Raw genomic sequence first — 18,359 nt, forward strand, 5'->3', positions numbered from 1 at the left:
CTTAGTCAGCTAAGGTTGTACCCGCATTACCTGTATGTTAGGTGTGTTGCATATCTATCGCGCGTTACGTCACAACAATCGCTTTCTTTACATATGCGATCAGTGTCTCACTAGATTTCCCAAAAATCGGAAGTGGTGAGCCACCTATAAACTGAATGATAGTATGTAAAGAGCCAGGCTATGGAATATTCTTGTTCTATGTAGTTATCCTATTGTCTGTTACTTAAAAATAAACAGTATTTATAGCAAAACTGAAATAGTCAACGTTTAAATAAGGTTTAATTCAAACATTGTTAATCTGTAACGTGAAACAGCGGGATGTTGTAATAAAAATAAGGGGAACAATACATATTTATAATATAACGGCAGAAAGCGCAATTTCCTCAACAGGAAGATAAAATAAAACACTGCAAATCAACAATACATCTAACATCGCTTCAGTACTTCGTCGAACTTCATAAAACATGTTTCTGTTATTCATAAACACGTTTCACATTTATCAATAATAACAGGAATCTCTTACCTTCGGTCATGATGAACATTCTACTGAATACAAAAAACAACAATTATATGTACATATATATTTGTGCATGTAAACTGTACTTGCTGCAAAAGAAATTGTTTTGGTTACATAAAAGCGCAGAAGTTACGCTGCCAAATAATTATTATTACTTACAAAACGCAATTCATATTCCGTAAGAATGTAATATATAGAATGAACTAACACCCAATAACGTGTGGTTCTATTTATGTGCAAAACAAAGAGAAGTCGTCCGTTCTCAGTTTCTCTCTTACACTCTCGTTTGTGTTTCTTTCCCTAACAATGCAACCAATAGCACCGGTAATCCTAACATTTACTATGTCATTTATGTAGTTTTGGTAGAGCGTAACTGCAGTAATGATATTTGTCTGTTTCCTGTATGTCTTTTAATTTTCACGCAATCGTCTTCTGTAGGCCCGGAGGGGCTTATGAATAAATCTGCATACAAGGCGATTCAAAAGTCACGCACCTTAGGACAAAGCACTACATTGGTTGCTCAAAAGTCTTGACCAATAGGACAATGTAGTATTCTGGGATATGACAGTAGCCATCATTCGAGGCAAAAAGTGTAGTAAATGGTTCAAATGGCTCTGAGCACTATGGGACTTAACATCTGTGGTCATCAGTCCCCTAGAACTTAGAACTACTTAAACCTAACTAACCTAAGGACATCACACACATCCATGTCCGAGGCAGGATTCGAACCTGCGACCGTAGCAGTCGCGCGGTTCCGGACTGCGCGCCTACAACCGCTAGACCACTGCGGCCGGAAAAAAAAGTAGTAAACATGGGCTCTAAAACGCATACCTTAAGAGGCGTGACCACTTATTCATCTTCGATACTGTGGAACAAATGTCATCTTTAGCAAGCTTCTTGTTTTCCATATTTTGAGACCTGATACTATGGACCAAAACAAGAAAAAATGTCTCGTAGACATGGGCTCTAAAGTACGTACCTGAAAAGCTATGAGCACTTGTTCACCTTCACTGTTGCAAAACACATCTCTTCTACTGAACAAGTGCTCCTGGCTTTTCAGACATGCATCTTGAAGCCCATGTTTACATTCCTGCTCCGAATAATCGTTCCTGTCATATCCCTGAACACAACTTTGTCCTATGGCCCAAGACTACTCTATCACCAACACAGACTTTGTCCTGTCGGACATGACTTTTGAATAGCCCTGCATACATAGGTTGCACTAGAAGAAGGGATCGGTTGGTAGGACATGTTTTGAGGCATCAAGGGCTCACAAATTTAGCATTGGAGGGCAGCGTGGAGGGTAAAAATCGTGGAGGGAGACCAAGAGATGAATACACTAAGCAGATTCAGAAGGATGTAGGTTGCAGTAGGTACTGGGAGATGAAGAAGCTTGCACAGGATAGAGTAGCATGGAGAGCTGCATCAAACCAGTCTCAGGACTGAAGACCACAACAACAACAACATAGGTTGCTTCATTGAGCCCCAATCTGTTGGCTAACACAATCACGCTGTATTTATGAAATCGCAACATTTTTGCCCAGACGACTGTAATAGTATGATACCCATTATACTTCACCTGCGACTTCGACATAAAAAGCAATTTCAAGCAGTTCTGAAGTGCCTTAGCATATGGCATGAACTAAAATAAAATCCCAAAATATATCGCGCACTGTGTTTTGATTTTAATTGTGGCGCGTTAAAGCGCTTCAGAACCATTAAAAATTGATTATGTACCGAAGTCCATCCAATAATACATTGGATATCACACCTCACATGACTTCCTGGGAAAATATCGCTATCATAGTTCCTCTCTACTCACAATATCACTTCTTTAAAAAACATTGAAATGTGAGACAACATAAATATCGCAATGTTTTTGCAATAAATGTATTTTTCACCACTATAGATGAGCTAAAAGATCTCGGAGCCGTTATAGGGTTATTAACCATCGAAATAAATGGTAAAAAATGAGTAGGTGCAGTTTATTTTGTTACTCGTTATTCTACAGTCAAGATGTTTCACCGTGCCATTACGAATACAATAAAACTGAGAAACTCATTTAATGTGGTTTATGACGTTACAGTTGAACTCTATACTTACTTGTTGTGATCCTTGATAGCCAGGGGTCCTGCAACAAGTCTTTGGGCAACGGAATGTGGTAAATGGACTCCAGATACTTGTCCCGGAAACCCTCCATGTTGAGAAACGCAGCGACAGCAAACAGAATGGCTAACATCTTGCAGAGCGCCACCGCATTACTAAATACACGACCCAGGGACGGACAGAAAGCTGAAACGGATAAAGTTACGTTGTAATTAAAGAGACATTTTAATTTCATTTTATAATAACATGATTATCAACCATAATAATTATTTATTTACAATCGCACACGTGTGGCTACAGTGCGCACATTTTTGTGTTACACATCCACTCACGTCCGTGTCATACGGAGAGAAGCTATACTGAAATTACATTTCTTTTCATGGACACTGCTTAAACATCAGATCACCTAAGCTGTTAGAAAATCGTAAACGTAATTAATAAAGCGGTTTGGCAGAAGTGGTAACAAGTCAACGGTAGTGTTCTGTTACATATCCACAACAAAGTGAGAAGTATGTGAGTTCTCATTAACTCAATTTTTAATCGAAAGTTTCATTTAGTAGAAAGTGCAGTAACGTGAAAAGCCTTATTAGTTACAGATAACAAACTGTGTATAAATACCACAGCTACAGCTCAATATAGTTGCGAGGGTAAACAATATAAAGTGCTCTTAAATTAAGTGCGTTTGTTGAGACTGTTTGGCGAATGTACACATATTCGTGGACGTTCACAGTAACTGTTAGATAACAGTAGTTTTAATCACAAATGTTTTCCTAACCCTCCCTGTCCTGAATCATTCGTTCCACTGAATTTAATTCGTCTCGTACTGTTGAAGCGAATCTAGAGGCCCGATGTACGACTTTCATCTTATACGACGGAGGATAGAATTGATGGTAGGAACCGCATGGACGTAACGCGAATATAGTTAAAATGTGTAGTGAGACGTGGCTGACTGAACCACTGGCGAGATGTGAGGCATTTATTGCCATATTGGCAGATCTGTTTCTTTTCACCAGTTGGTCTATGTTTTGATCTTTTCGTGAGATATAAACCTCCCACGATATCCAAAATGCTGACCAGTGAACCCTTTGTAATAGCAACTTTTTTTCTGACTTGGTGTTACACTTTTTCTGTCTTCTATTGCACAAATATTGGTGGCAAGACCTTTATGCGCCTAAAATTGATGGGCTATCCTTCCCTGATCATAATCCCTCTGACAACGCTTTGTAGGCAGCCTGGAACAAAATCTGACAAATCTGTTGTCCCGCAGCAAATTTCATGGACGTAAGATTTTAAGACATTTAGTTTATTACAACTTAGTACACTGTTTGCTTAATTCCTGCCATTGACAGGGAACATATGTCGGAAATTTTAATGGAATGGAACACATAACAAAGGAGACAACCAGTTTAATATCATCTGCTATGGTTTCGCTAAAAAATGGTGCGAACGTCGTTCGGGAGTGAAAGGTGCACATTTAAGCCAAAGATTTTTGGAGCCAGACTAACTCGTACACAGACGAGTGGAATGCTGCACAACAGGAATTTATGAAGAGAGTACTATGTTAATTCAAAATAAACAGACAAAGATGGTCTGTCTCTCGCCAAGTCATTCCAGAAGATAATTTCATTTTCCACTTTGGCTGTAGTATGATCACAGTCATCTGTTATACACGATCAGCTTATTTCGGTGTTGTGGCATTTACAAGAGCTTACTCGTAATTTTATATAGTCACCCTGTGTCAGTGAATGTACGTCTGTCACTTAAATATATAACTGCTGTCATAGTATACTCAAATAGAAATAACATCCCAAGCTTAGATCAAGTGTTACGTACTTAAACTTTGCTACGGCTATAGTGTTACTTAAATCGTTGAAAAGCATGAAATGTTGTTCTTTGTTAAGTCTACTACAACAGCTGTTATACAGGGTGAGTCGCGTAAGGCGTAACACCCCCTTTATTCCGGGTGCGATTGCACGTATCGGCATGCGGTTTTCGGCGAATCATAGCGGACTATGGGGCACATACTTTGGTACATGGACAATAATCACAACGTTTATATTGACCGAGATAATGAGGCAAGTACATGTTTTTTAAATGGGACGCTATAATTTTTTTACCATCATCCGAACACTCTGGAAAAGACGCGTATAGTGATGTAACGCATGTTGCTATTTTGATTCAAACTTCGCTTAAAAGACGCTGGGAAATATTGTGCCATTGATGGTCGAAGCGATCGGAAGCGTCTGCAGACTGGAAACACGCCTCGCGCGACCCGCAGGCCGAGTTGCCGTGCTCTATGCAGCATGCACGGCCTACGCTATTTAGGTAAATCCTCATCCGCCCTCTTTTAAGCCAAGTTTGAATCACAATAGCAACATGCGTTACATCATTATACGCGTCTCTTCCAGACCGTTCGAATGATGGTAAAAAAAGTATAGCGTCCCATTTAAGAAACATGTACTTGCCTCATTATCTCGGTCAATATAAACGTTGTGATTATTGTGCATGTACAAACGTATGTGCCCCATTGACCGCTGTGATTCGCCGAAAACCGCATGCCGATACGTGCAATCGCCCCCGGAATAAAGGGGGTGTTACGTCTTACGCGACTCACCTTGTATATGTAACTGACAGATATAAACTGTATACATGTACTGCTCAAACAGGACGTTATGACTACCTGCCTAATATCCGGCATGTCCATTTTTGCCACGGATAACAGAGGTGCATGGAAACAATGAAGCGTTAGTAGGTCGCTGCAGGGAGTTGGTACCACAGCTACACGCACAAGTCACCTAATTCCCGTAAATTTCGGGGAGGGGGGCAATCAGCACTGGTGCCACGTTTAATCACATACCAGATGCGTTCGACCGGGTTCAGATCTGGAGGGGGGGGGGGGGGAGGGAAGGATGGGGGTCAGCATATCAATTGGAAGTCGCCACTGTGTTTTTAGAACCATTCCATCACACTCTTGGCCTTGTGACAAGGGGCATTATCTCGTTGAAAAATGCCACTGCGTCAGGAAACATGATCGTCATGAAAGGGTTCGATATCTCTTGGCCGTCATGGGGTCTTGCACGAGCTCCCCTGGAGCCATGGATGCCCACGCGAACTTCCCCAGAGCATAGTGGAGTCGCCGCAGTACGAGGGGCGTTTGAAAAGTCCGTTCAAAGTCAGAGTGATGGCGCGTATCGAGATTATGTTTAGTTAGTAGCATCTTTGGAAAGAACTCACACCAAGTTTCAGCCATATCGGTTTATTTCCTTGTGTTTGGCATTCGTGTGAATCAAGGAAGTCGAGTGATTGTCAAAAAATGGACGAAGAAGAATTTCGTGTGGTGATTAAACATTTCTTTATGAAAGGAAAAACGCCTCAGGAGACTAAAGAGAAGCTTGATAAACATTACGGTGACTCTGCATCTTCGATTAGAACAGTTTATAAGTGGTTTCAAAATTTTCAGAGTGGCCATATGGGCACAATTGATGCTGAACGTTCTGGACGCCCTGTGGAGGTTACAACTCCAGAAATCATTGATAAAATCCATGATATGGTGATGGATGACAGAAGAGTTAAGGTGCCTGAGATTGCTAGTGCTGTGGGCATCTCTAATGAACGGGCACATAATATTTTGTACAAACATTTGGACATGGGAAAGCTATCCGCAAGATGAGTTTCGCGATTGCTCACGCTTGAACAAAAACCGAATCGTGTGAAGTGTTGCAAGGGTGGTTTGCAGCTGTTCAGAAAGAAACCACAGGACTTTAAGGGTCGTTTCCTCAGTGTAGATGAAACATGGATACATTACTATGCTTCTGAGACCAAACAACTATCTAAACACTGGGTTACCAAGGGAGAATCTGCACCAAAAGAGGCGAAGACCAGTCCTTCGGCCGAAAAGATTATGGCGACTGTCTTTTGGGATTCGCAAGGGATAATCCTCATCGACTATCTGGAAGAGGGTAAAACTATTACAGGTGCATATTATTCATCGTTACTGAACCGTTTGATAACCGGGCTGCAAAGAAATACGCAGGCGATTGGACCGCAAAAAAGTCCTTTTCCATCACGACAACGCACCAGCTCATACCTCAGCAATTGTGGTCGCAAATTTAATGGAAATAGGATTCCAACTCGTTTCACATACCCCCTATTCTCCAGACTTGGCTCCCTCGGACTACTATGTGTTCCTCAATTTGAAGAAATGGCTGGAGGAACAAAGATTTTATTCAAACGAGGAGGTGATTGCAGCAATTAATTGCTATTTTGCAGCCTTCGACAATTCCTATTATTCGGAAGGGATCAACAAATTAGAACAGCATTGGACAAAGTGTATAATTCTAAAAGGAGACTATGTCGAAAAATAAAAAAGGTTTACCCCAAACACGTAAGTAGTTTTTATTTTTGCACGGACTTTTCAAACGCCTCTCGTACAAGTGTCAAGGATTGTTCCGCTGAAAGACGAGGATTCGTGAAGAATGTATCGGGATTCAAATAGTTCAAATGGCTCTGAGCACTATGGGACTTAACATCTGAGGTCATCAGTCCCTTAGAACTTAGAACTACTTAAACCTAACTAACCTAAGGACATCACACATCCATGCCCGAGGCAGGATTCGAACCTGCGACCGTAGCAGTCGCGCGGTTCCGGACTGCAGCGCCTAGACCCGTGTGTCCACCGCGGTCGGCTATCGGGATTCATCAAACCATACAACGCTCTGCCACTGCGCAAACGGCCAGTGCCGATGGTCACGTGCTAATATCAGTTGCAGTTGCCTGTGTCGTGGTGTTGCCATTGGCACATGCAAGGGTCGTCGGCTGCGGAGGCCCATCGTTAGGAATGTTTTGGCACTATGCGTTCAGACACACTAGTACTCCACCCAGCATTAAAGTCTGATGTTAGTTTCGCCACAATTCACCGCCTGCTCTGTTTTACCATTCTGCCCAGCCTACGTCGATCGACATCTGAAATGAGAGCTGGCCGCGCAACCCCACGACGTCTGGACGTCGTTTCACCTTGGTTTCGCCACGAGTTGAAAACAACTCGCCGCAGTAATCCTCGAACAACTACCAAATCGTAGAGTTTTCTAAATGCTCGTGCCGAGCCTCCGGGCCATCACAGTATGTCCTGGGCGGAAAAACTCAGATAGATCGCGCGCCTTCCCCATTCTACACACGATCAGCACGCTCACTGACACAACAAGCACAGTAAGGGTGTCTGAGTAGCAGTCTTTCCACGCCAGGTGACGTTGCCATTGCATAGACAGGTTTATATCGATAGTAGTTCGGTGGTCATAGTGTTCTGACTGATTAGTGTACGAGGGCAGTTCAACAAGTAATGCAACACATTTTTTTTCTGAAACAGGGGTTGTTTTATTCAGCATTGAAATACACCAGGTTATTCCCCAATCTTTTAGCTACACAACACTATTTTTCAACGTAATCTCCATTCAATGCTACGGCCTTACGCCACCTTGAAATGAGGGCCTGTATGCCTGCACGGTACCATTCCACTGGTCGATGTCGGAGCCAACGTCGTACTGCATCAATAACTTCTTCATCATCCGCGTAGTGCCTCCCACGGATTGCGTCCTTCATTGGGCCAAACATATGGAAATCCGACGGTGCGAGATCGGGGCTGTAGGGTGCATGAGGAAGAACAGTCCACTGAAGTTTTGTGAGCTCCTCTCGGGTGCGACGACTTGTGTGAGGTCTTGCGTTGTCGTGAAGATGGAGAAGTTCGTTCAGATTTTTGTGCCTACGAACACGCTGAAGTCGTTTCTTCAATTTCTGAAGAGTAGCACAATACACTTCAGAGTTGATCGTTTGATCATGGGGAAGGACATCGAACAGAATAACCCCTTCAGCGTCCCAGAAGACTGTAACCATGACTTTACTGGCTGAGGGTATGGCTTTAAACTTTTTCTTGGTAGGGGAGTGGGTGTGGCGCCACTCCATTGATTGCCGTTTTGTTTCAGGTTCGAAGTGATGAACCCATGTTTCATCGCCTGTAACAATCTTTGACAAGAAATTGTCACCCTCAGCCACATGACGAGCAAGCAATTCCGCACAGATGGCTCTCCTTTGCTCTTTATGGTGTTCGGTTAGACAACGAGGGACCCAGCGGGAACAAACCTTTGAATATCCCAACTTGTGAACAATTGTGACAGCACTACCAACAGAGATGTCAAGTTGAGCACTGAGTTGTTTGATGGTGAACCGTCGATCATCTCGAACGAGTGTGTTCGCACGCTCCGCCATTGCAGGAGTCACAACTGTGCACGGCCGGCCCGCACGCGGGAGATCAGACAGTCTTGCTTGACCTTGCGGCGATGATGACACACGCTTTGCCCAACGACTCACCGTGCTTTTGTACACTGCCAGATCACCGTAGACATTCTGCAAGCGCCTATGAATATCTGAGATGCCCTGGTTTTCCGCCAAAAGAAACTCGATCACTGCCCGTTGTTTGCAACGCACATCCGTTACAGACGCCATTTTAACAGCTCCGTACAGCGCTGCCACCTGTCGGAAGTCAATGAAACTATACGAGACGAAGCGGGAATGTTTGAAAATATTCCACAAGAAATTTCCGGTTTTTTCAACCAAAATTGGCCGAGAAAAAAAATGTGTTGCATTACTTATTGAACTGCCCTCGTACAAACAGGGTGACTTTATAAATTTATGAGGATATGAATAAGACCTTTGTAAATGGCGCATCGCCGTAACAAGTTGATCATGTGATATCGTTTAGTCATAAGCGCCCAGAGGGCTAAAAATTACATTCACTCACACCCAGCTAACGTTACACGATACAATACTGACAAGTGGATGCAATATTTAATGAGCACGTGCCTAATTCACACATACCTGTTTGCCCTCGGTGCTTATCTTCTCAATGCCGCAACCATCATCTAACATTTAATACTATAATTATTTATTTCATTAGATGCATGTCGTGGGGCATGTGCATGATGAGCACCACAAATATTTAGTAAAGACCCACGTACATTCTACAAGTAAAAAACGTTAATAAGGGTTGCAGTGTTGACGAACTGCTTTGTTCATCCAACAGACTTAAGTTGCAATTAGTACTCCAGTCAAAGTGGTCTGTTCGAGCACACTGAAACACAGAGTCGTGTTTTTCTGTCATGCTTTTCGTTTACTAACACCTCAGTCACTCAAAAATCACTGTTCACATAATTATTTCTACTTTGAATAGATGGCACAGTTTCTTGTAATTAACAATAGTTCATCCTAATGATGCTACCAACCACATTCATGAGGGTACGTGTAACCGTTTCACGAGACTAGCTGTTGATCTCGCGACACGATATGCGAACGAAAGATACAAACAAAAGTACCTCCACTTGCGAATTTTAACCGCACACGGTTTATAGGTCTCCCTCTCTCTCAGTTAGTATGTTCACTGAATTATGGTCAAGTCCATTTCTGTTAATTGCGTAACCGTAGCGGTGCGGCTAATTGTTACCTCGACGACACAACATGCGAAAGCGGAAAGTACACTTTTCATAACAACTTGCAAATATTTTTGCAAACGGACTCTGATATATCACATATAACTTCTATGGTGAAGCTTTTAACCGTCTTCGGCAACAGTTGGCGTTTTTCTAATGTTCTCGAGGGAGGCAACCATCTGTTCTGAGGTTTCAGAAAGGTCATTGTCCTTTAAATACCGCAGTACACTATAAATTACTCATTTTCTTCTAGGTGGGCACCGCAGATTCAGAAAATTTGAAGGAGGATATTGTTTCACCAGACAGTATTTCAAATTACTTCATTGTGCACTACCGGTTTCGGGCATGGCCCATTCTCTAGTTGAAGAGACATAGATAATGTGTCCACTTCGCTTGTGACATATACATTTGAGAATGGGCTGGGCCCGAAATCGGTAGTGCACAATTAAGTAATTTGAAATTCAGCCTTTTCTTCAGACTACAAATTTAGTTGAAGGCAAAAATAACCCAGAGGGAGGTGTCGACTGTTGATTAGCTGGCACAAACATTCGTTGTGTAAGTTGTTTTGGAGACGTGGGAGCTTACGTAATACGTTGATGTCGACGTGCGACTGCACGACGCATTGACTCTGCTAGTTCACAACACTGGTGAGACGTTATGTGTCGTTTATCTTCCTCCAGTTGGTTGGTTTTCCCCATTCACAAACAATTCATGATCTAGCAGTTTTAGTGTGTATAGCAGGAGATTAACATGGCATCAGTTCTGATCAATATAAACAACAAGGAATTTTTAACATTCAGCTTTACATGTTTCCTTTGTCTAGTGCTCTGTTGTTATTGATGACGATATGTTCTTCCAAACACAGAACGCAATTAACTGTTGTGAGTAGGTTGTTTAGGTTATCATGTTGGTTACGCCACGTAGCGCTCTGTATGAAAATCATTGGCCGTGCTGTGTGCAGTCTGTGGCTGGTTGGCATTGTTGTAATATTCGCTATTTTAGTGTTGGGCAGTTAGATGTGAACAGCGCGTAGCGTTGCGCAGTTGGAGGTGAGCCGCCAGCAGTGGTGGATGGGGGGAGAGAGATGGCAGAATTTTAAGAGCGGATTATCTGGACGTGTGTCCATCAGAGACAGTAAATTTGTAAGACTGGATGTCATGAATTGATATATATATACTATGACTTTTGAACACTATTAAGGTAAATAGATTGTTTGTTCTCTATCAAAATCTTATCTTTCATTTGCTAACTATGCCTATCAGTAGTTAGTGACTTCAGTAGTTAGAATCTTTTATTTATCTGGCAGTATTGGCACTCGCTGTGTTGCAGTAGTTCGAGTAACGAAGATTTTTGTGAGGTAAGTGATTCGTGGAAGTTATAGGTTATTGTTAGTCAGGGTCATTCTTTTGTAGAGATTATTGAAAGTCAGATTGCGTTGCGCTAAAAATATTGTGTGTCAGTTTAGTGTCGATCAGAATAAGTAAGGAGCAAAATGTCTGAGTACGTTCAGTTTTGCTCAGCTGTTTGAAAATCAAATAACGTAGAGGTTTATAAGCACAATAATTCATTAATTTTTCTAAGGGGAGGTTTCACTGTCTTTCTATCAAGTGATAGACCATTTGCTGAGAAGTATTTAATCACAAAGGAGATAGAAAGACGGAAATATTCAGCAAAATTATTCATAGGTTCTCAGTAAATGGTCTGTCACAATCCTCATAGGTGAGGAGTACTGTTTCTGTTTCGCATGGCTCAGGTTACAGCTCTTGTAATAAGAAAAGAAAATAGACAAGATATGGAAGCCGTACTTCTGTTCTGAGCCAAAACACTGTATTGCAGACCATTTCCTAGAACAGACCCAGTACCAATAACTACATTTCACTGTTAAATGATTTATCCACAGCCTAGGTAGTCTCTCCATAATGCGACGTTCGCTCTAAGGAGTAGTGCACCCCATTTTAAAACTTCCTCACAGGAGCGGTACGCTCCTGTGGGCAGTCATCTTACTGATTGAGTTATCTAGGCACGATTCACGAACCACCCTCACATCTTTCATCGTGCAAGTCGACGGTCATCATTAATTGTCACTCGCCCTCACTCAATGAGACGTTGCACAGACGTTGTACTAAGCACCACCACCTCTGCTCCCCTCGTTAGAAAATTATTTCCTTTCCCACCATGATTCGACCAGCAATTGTCGACTGAGCCGCAGTGATTGCAGCACACTATTGGCTGTGCATGTCGCCCGCTGGGTACTTACAAGTGTCCGGTGGCTCCCTGATGACGTAGCGCTTGTTGGAGATCTGCACGCGTGCGCCGCCCGGCGGAGACGTCCTCGCGGCTGCGCTGGCCTCGCTCAGGATGTGGTCCACCCGGTCGCGCACGGCGGCCGCGGGCAGCCGCGCCGGGAACATCACGAGCAGCAGGCCGCACACACACAGCAGCACGGACAGCACCGTCCAGCCTGGCCGACAGCGACCACCGCCAATATTACCCCCCACAGCCATCCAATACTGGAGTCAGGAACATTATCAGCACCAAACCTTATACAGTGAACACAAGGCACAGTGGTCCCAACCTTTTACCTCTACATCTATATACGTATTCCGCAGCCACTCTGCAGTGAGTGGCGGAGAGTACCCTGCAGCAGCACTGCTAGTTGTTTCCTCTCCTGTTCCACTCGCAAACAGAGCGGCTTAACAACGACTGACTACGCTTCCATATGAGCCCTTATTTCTAATCTTCGTGGTCCTTATGTGAAACGTATTTTGGCGGCACTAGAATCGCACCTTCGGACTCAGCGTTGCAATATCAAAAGTTTTGGCTGGTTTCATTGCCTAGGGGCTAGGATACGTAGTTCCCGCATTACAGGCCAAATACTGCTGAGTCTACAATATACGATAAGAATTATTATTATTCTCGAATCAGAAACATACAAATTTACAGTAGCCATACACATCAATAAATATGTACATATATATACACAAATTGTATTTATATTACATGTGCCCAGTACTTTGCAACCTCCAAGGCGCTTGGAGTGGCTTGCAGGAGATCAATCTTCGTGCAGGATGTACAGCACCAAAGGCACTGGAGCATGTGGCTTGTGGTTTGTTCTTGTCCACAATCACAGAACGTATCTTCTGTTATGAAGCCCCATCTGTTCAGGTTGTCTCTGGATCGTCCAACTCCTGATCGTAATCTGTTTAAAGATTTCCACACCAACCAGCTCTCGTTGTGTCCAAATGGTAGTTCTTCAGCTTTTGGCGTCTGCAGGTGAGGCGTCGACTTCTTCCATAACTCCAGCCCTGCCTTCTCTGGTGAAATGGTGAGCTTGTCGGATGTTCTCAGGAAGCTCTTTCGCGATCTCAGCCGTTGCTGTGGTGGATTACGTCCGTGCAATGGATGGCCACTGTCCTGTTCCACTTTCAGTCTCTCCTTGTTGGCAGCCACTGTTCTGCGTATCCATGGTGGCGCTACTCCAGCCAGGCAGTAGAGCTTATCAGTTGGGGTGGGTCTTAAGCAACCTGTGATCAACCTGCAGGTTTCGTTGAAAGCCTCCACGAAGATTGCAATGATTTCCGACCAATATAAGACTTGCAATCGGGCGTACCCTGGGCGTCAGGTTTCTCTGGCGGCTGATCCTTTCACACCAGAAACATCATCTTGGTCCTTTTCAGGACCACAGTTGACCATCATATCGATGAATATAGAAGGTACGATAAGAATACACACATGAATCGAATGGTCGAAGGTTTCTATCACTCGGCAATTGCGAATTTTATAAATGAAAGATTGCAATTAAATAAGATCTGCAGGTACTATTTTAACGACTTTAAATGATGAGTACGATAGTAGAAGTACTTTTGAGTGTGCGGTATATTTCTGCAAAACACTTATTGGTGTCGATGGTCCAATAGATTCCTACTGCACGTAATTAGTCACGAACAACAACATAGCTCGCGAGATATTCACTTCCAAACGTCCACTACGTCTTCACTGTAGAAGCCATAGAAATCTCACAAGTGCCCAAGTCGGCACTCCGAAGTTACGCGCAAACTGCTCCACTGTCCAAGTCTTTCCGCCGACCGCGCGTCTGTCGCGCCGTAGCGTCGCGGGCGCTCCGTGCCCTGTGTTGTCCTCTCCAGAACTCCCTGTCCTCTCCGGAAACGATGCTCCTCCCCACTTCCATACAGTCTCTCCATTCACGAGCGCTGTGATTGGCTAGAGCGCTCGCGCCATGTCTTCAATCCAACGTACTCTCAAATACATAATGAAACATATTCGAAATACTGGATTTACATTTAAGTACTTGAAATTAAATAAATACTCCTACGGCTGACCCATAAACACGCTCTAACGCACATAATTAAATACATAAACAATTAAATAAACATATATCAAAAGAAAAGAAGTAAAACGTAGGCCAGGAGCCTAATGTCTCTGTGCTTTCTAAAACACATTAAATAATTGACCAGTTTCTTCATGAATAGCATATATCGGATATCAACAAACATGGATGAATCAATATAAGCCTGCTGCTACCGTTTTTTCGTGTAACTGTGGAGTACTTATGGCCTGACGCGATCGATAATAACCGGACAGTTTGACCTCCAATAACCCATGTACTATTCAAGTTACACACCTGTAATTTATACCAATTTAGGTTTACACTAACAGCTTTCTAAAGACACGGCGAACGACAAAATCGGATGAAGCGTTTATATTTTGGAAATTCGTTGCTGGGTGTTACTTGTATAATTTACCGTCAGATACTAAACTTTAAACTAATAAAGATATTGAAAATCTGATTACACTATCAGAATCGGCATGCAAATAATATTAATGTACATGTTTCTTTTTGACGTATCATGATTCATCTGGCTACTACTAATTTCTATACGAACTGTGAAATGTCCGCCATCCTTGGCACTCCCGGCGTGTCTCCTTCATCGACACAAAGCACCGCCCTCGTCACAGCGGAATTCGCAGCCACGCGGCTGGACCATGCTCTGGGGCTAACCCTCTCGTCCGGTTAACGTTTGTCACCACGTGTTTGCTGCCGGGCCCCGGCTTTGACGAGTGTCCTGTGCGGACGCCCCAGTTCCGAACATATAGTATATCCAGGGCGCCACAACTCGCCCGCTACCGCACAAAGTGCTCCTCGAAAACAACATCGCCTTCCTCCAGTGATCCCATTTGAGTTACCGCAACACTTGCGTTTTGCTCGATCTAACAGCTGGCAAATCTAGCAGTTCGCCTCTGAATTGCTTCGATGTCCTCCTTCAATCTGGCAGGGTGCGAATCCCAAACACTCGAGCAGTACTCAAGAATAGGTCGCCCTAGCGTCTTACATGAGGTCTCCTTCACAGATGAACCACACTTTCCTAAAATTCTCCCTATAAACCGAAGTCGACCATTCGCCATCCCTACCACAGTCTTCATATGCTCGTTCCATTTCATATCGCTTTACAACGTTTCCCACTGATATTTAAACTATGTGACTGTGTCAAGCAGGAGACTTGTAATACTGTATCTACTGATTACAGATTTGTTTTTCCTACTTCTCCGCATTAAGGCGACATTATATATCCTATGCCGCCAATGTTAAATTATCGAATTTTGTGACCCATTATCTTGGAAACATTTTAAGACACCATCTAACAATTTTCCATAATTATTGAATGCACGTTTCTCGATACACTGAACTAGAATTATTACTAAAATTATAACGTGGGGCATGTTATTTTTTTTTCAAACACTCAATTTTTTTGACAGTATTTTGTAAATAAATGAACATAAATACAAAACAACTCAGTATATTTTAATTATTGTAGTTCCATATGCGTTGAACCTCACACTTGGAATGCTGTGAAAATTTCACGCCTCTACCACCTGTATTTTTTTAGAAAATGGGTCATTTATCGCAACAAATGTAGTTCAGAGATACTGAGTTTTAAAACTTTTTTATTACAAATTCTTATACAGACTTACATTTCTGCGTCTTTTATGCACTACAATTGCCCCAGCCCATAGTCTGTGTCTTTTTCAATGTCACAACAGCCCAGTGCTTGTCTCCCCCTTTTCTTTCTTGCTTCTTTTGTCATTTGCTGAGCAGCTAACTCTGCTTCACGTACACGAAGCTCATCCAGTTCCCGTAGTTCTTTAGCTGTGTTCTGTCCAAAGCTTACCCCTAACTTCTCCAGAACCTTAAGTCGTACATAGTTCCTACCATTAAAAGTTATTACATCATCAGACACTGTTAACTTTTAGAGTCATAAGGCCAGCAAATACATTTTTAGGCACACAGACCACACAACATTACTCAAGAACTCATTCACATTCTGGGTCTTCCCATATAAACACAACTTTAGTAGCTCAGGATTTTCCAAATCTCTGTAAATAGGTTTTATTGCCTTCATTACTCCTGAAGGAAGAGAATGTTTATGCGTAAATTCATGCAGGGTGCCAGGAAATTGAGACTATCTATATCTACACCAAATTCAACACAGTTCAGCCCTTGCACCTTTATCAATGCATCTAAGGCCATAGAACAGCCTCACATTAGTTTCAAACAATTAATTACTTGAACAATTTGATGAAGTATGAAATGCTTTTTTGTTTTTGCACTTCTCACATTTAATAATTAATTTAGACACAACTCCTATTCTAGCTCCAATAATCTAGTAAAGTTTAACTTCACCACCATAAAGACAGAAAGAGACAGCTTCAGAAAGAACCTGTGCAAGGATTTGCAGATCAATAATGACGTTGTCCATACTATCATTACTTTTACCACTGTCACCCGTTTCTAAAGTTACTTTCCTTTTCGATGCACTGGGGTGTGGTCACGTCAGAAACATTATCCTGGTTTTCTTCACTGCTAGCACACGTGTTTTCATGTATTTCAGAAGAAAATGCAGGTGTCGCATATGTGTTACCCACAAATTTGCGTTTCTTGAAGTTACTTTTACGCTTAGTCACTTTATTTACGTTGTTGTTGTTGTGGTCTTCAGTCCTGAGACTGGTTTGATGCAGCTCTCCATGCTACTCTATCCTGTGCAAGCTTTTTCATCTCCCAGTACCTACTGCAACCTACATCCTTCTGAATCTGCTTAGTGTATTCATCTCTTGGTCTCCCTCTACGATTTTTACCCTCCACGCTGCCCTCCAATACTAAATTGGTGATCCCTTGATGCCTCAGAACATGTCCTACCAACCGATCCCTTCTTCTGGTCAACTTGTGCCACAAACTTCTCTTCTCCCCAATCCTATTCAATACTTCCTCATTAGTTATGTGATCTACCCATCTAATCTTCAGCATTCTTCTGTAGCACCACATTTCGAAAGCTTCTATTCTCTTCTTGTCCAAATTATTTATCGTCCATGTTTCACTTCCATACATGGCTACACTCCATACAAATACTTTCAGAAATGACTTCCTGACACTTAAATCAATACTGGATGTTAACAAATTTCTCTTCTTCAGAAACGCTTCCCTTGCCATTGCCAGCCTACATTTTATATCCTCTCTACTTCGACCATCATCAGTTATTTTGCTCCCCAAATAGCAAAACTCCTTTACTACTTTAAGTGCCTCATTTCCTAATCTAATTCCCTCAGCATCACCCGACTTAATTAGACTACATTCCATTATCCTTGTTTTGCTTTTGTTGATGTTCATCTTATATCCTCCTTTCAAGACATTTATTTACGTATAAAAAGCAATTGAAGTTAGCTTACTACAAAAACAGCCGGTAATCAAACTACTTTCAACGAAAACTAGCATCAGAAACAAAGGACTGATTTGTTTATTCGTAATTCCATCTTCTGAGACGTAGCAGGAGGCACAAAACAACGCAATTCACAGCCTTCTAGACTCTGTAGTTCCCAAGATATGACTGCTCAACTATGGCAGTATATGCGTAGCTGTGACATTTGACAGCAAAACATCAACATTTAAAATATTATTTGAAGGTCCCACAATTGTCTGATTTTAATTTATTATATACCAAAACGTTCAGGAAATTCGAAAGTACATTTTGGAGTAGAAGACAGAAAATGTAAAATTTCAACGAATTTCACGTACAATGCCCCATTAAAATGGTTCAAATGGCTCTGAGCATTATGGGACTTAACATCTGAGGTCATCAGTCCACTAGAACTCAGAACTACTTAAACCTAACTAACCCAAGGACATCACACACATAGATGCCCGAGGCAGGATTCGAACCTGCGACCATAGCGGTCGCGCGGTTCCAGAC

At 42.4% G+C, this 18,359-nt stretch overlaps 1 protein-coding gene across 1 annotated transcript in view; it reads right to left on the reverse strand.

Moving 5' to 3' along the window:
• The window catches only part of LOC124777707 (solute carrier organic anion transporter family member 74D-like), an 88,372-nt gene that overhangs the window by 38,378 nt on the left and 31,635 nt on the right, over window positions 1–18,359 (reverse strand). The window contains exons 4-5 of the mRNA XM_047253206.1: window positions 12,356–12,559; window positions 2,621–2,809 (exon numbers count right to left, since the gene is read on the reverse strand). Of these exons, the coding sequence (XP_047109162.1) occupies window positions 2,621–2,809; window positions 12,356–12,559 (393 nt within the window). The remainder of the gene's footprint in view (window positions 1–2,620; window positions 2,810–12,355; window positions 12,560–18,359) is intronic.

The sequence above is a fragment of the Schistocerca piceifrons genome, chromosome 1, assembly GCF_021461385.2.
Source record: "Schistocerca piceifrons isolate TAMUIC-IGC-003096 chromosome 1, iqSchPice1.1, whole genome shotgun sequence".
Lineage (NCBI taxonomy): Eukaryota > Metazoa > Arthropoda > Insecta > Orthoptera > Acrididae > Schistocerca > Schistocerca piceifrons.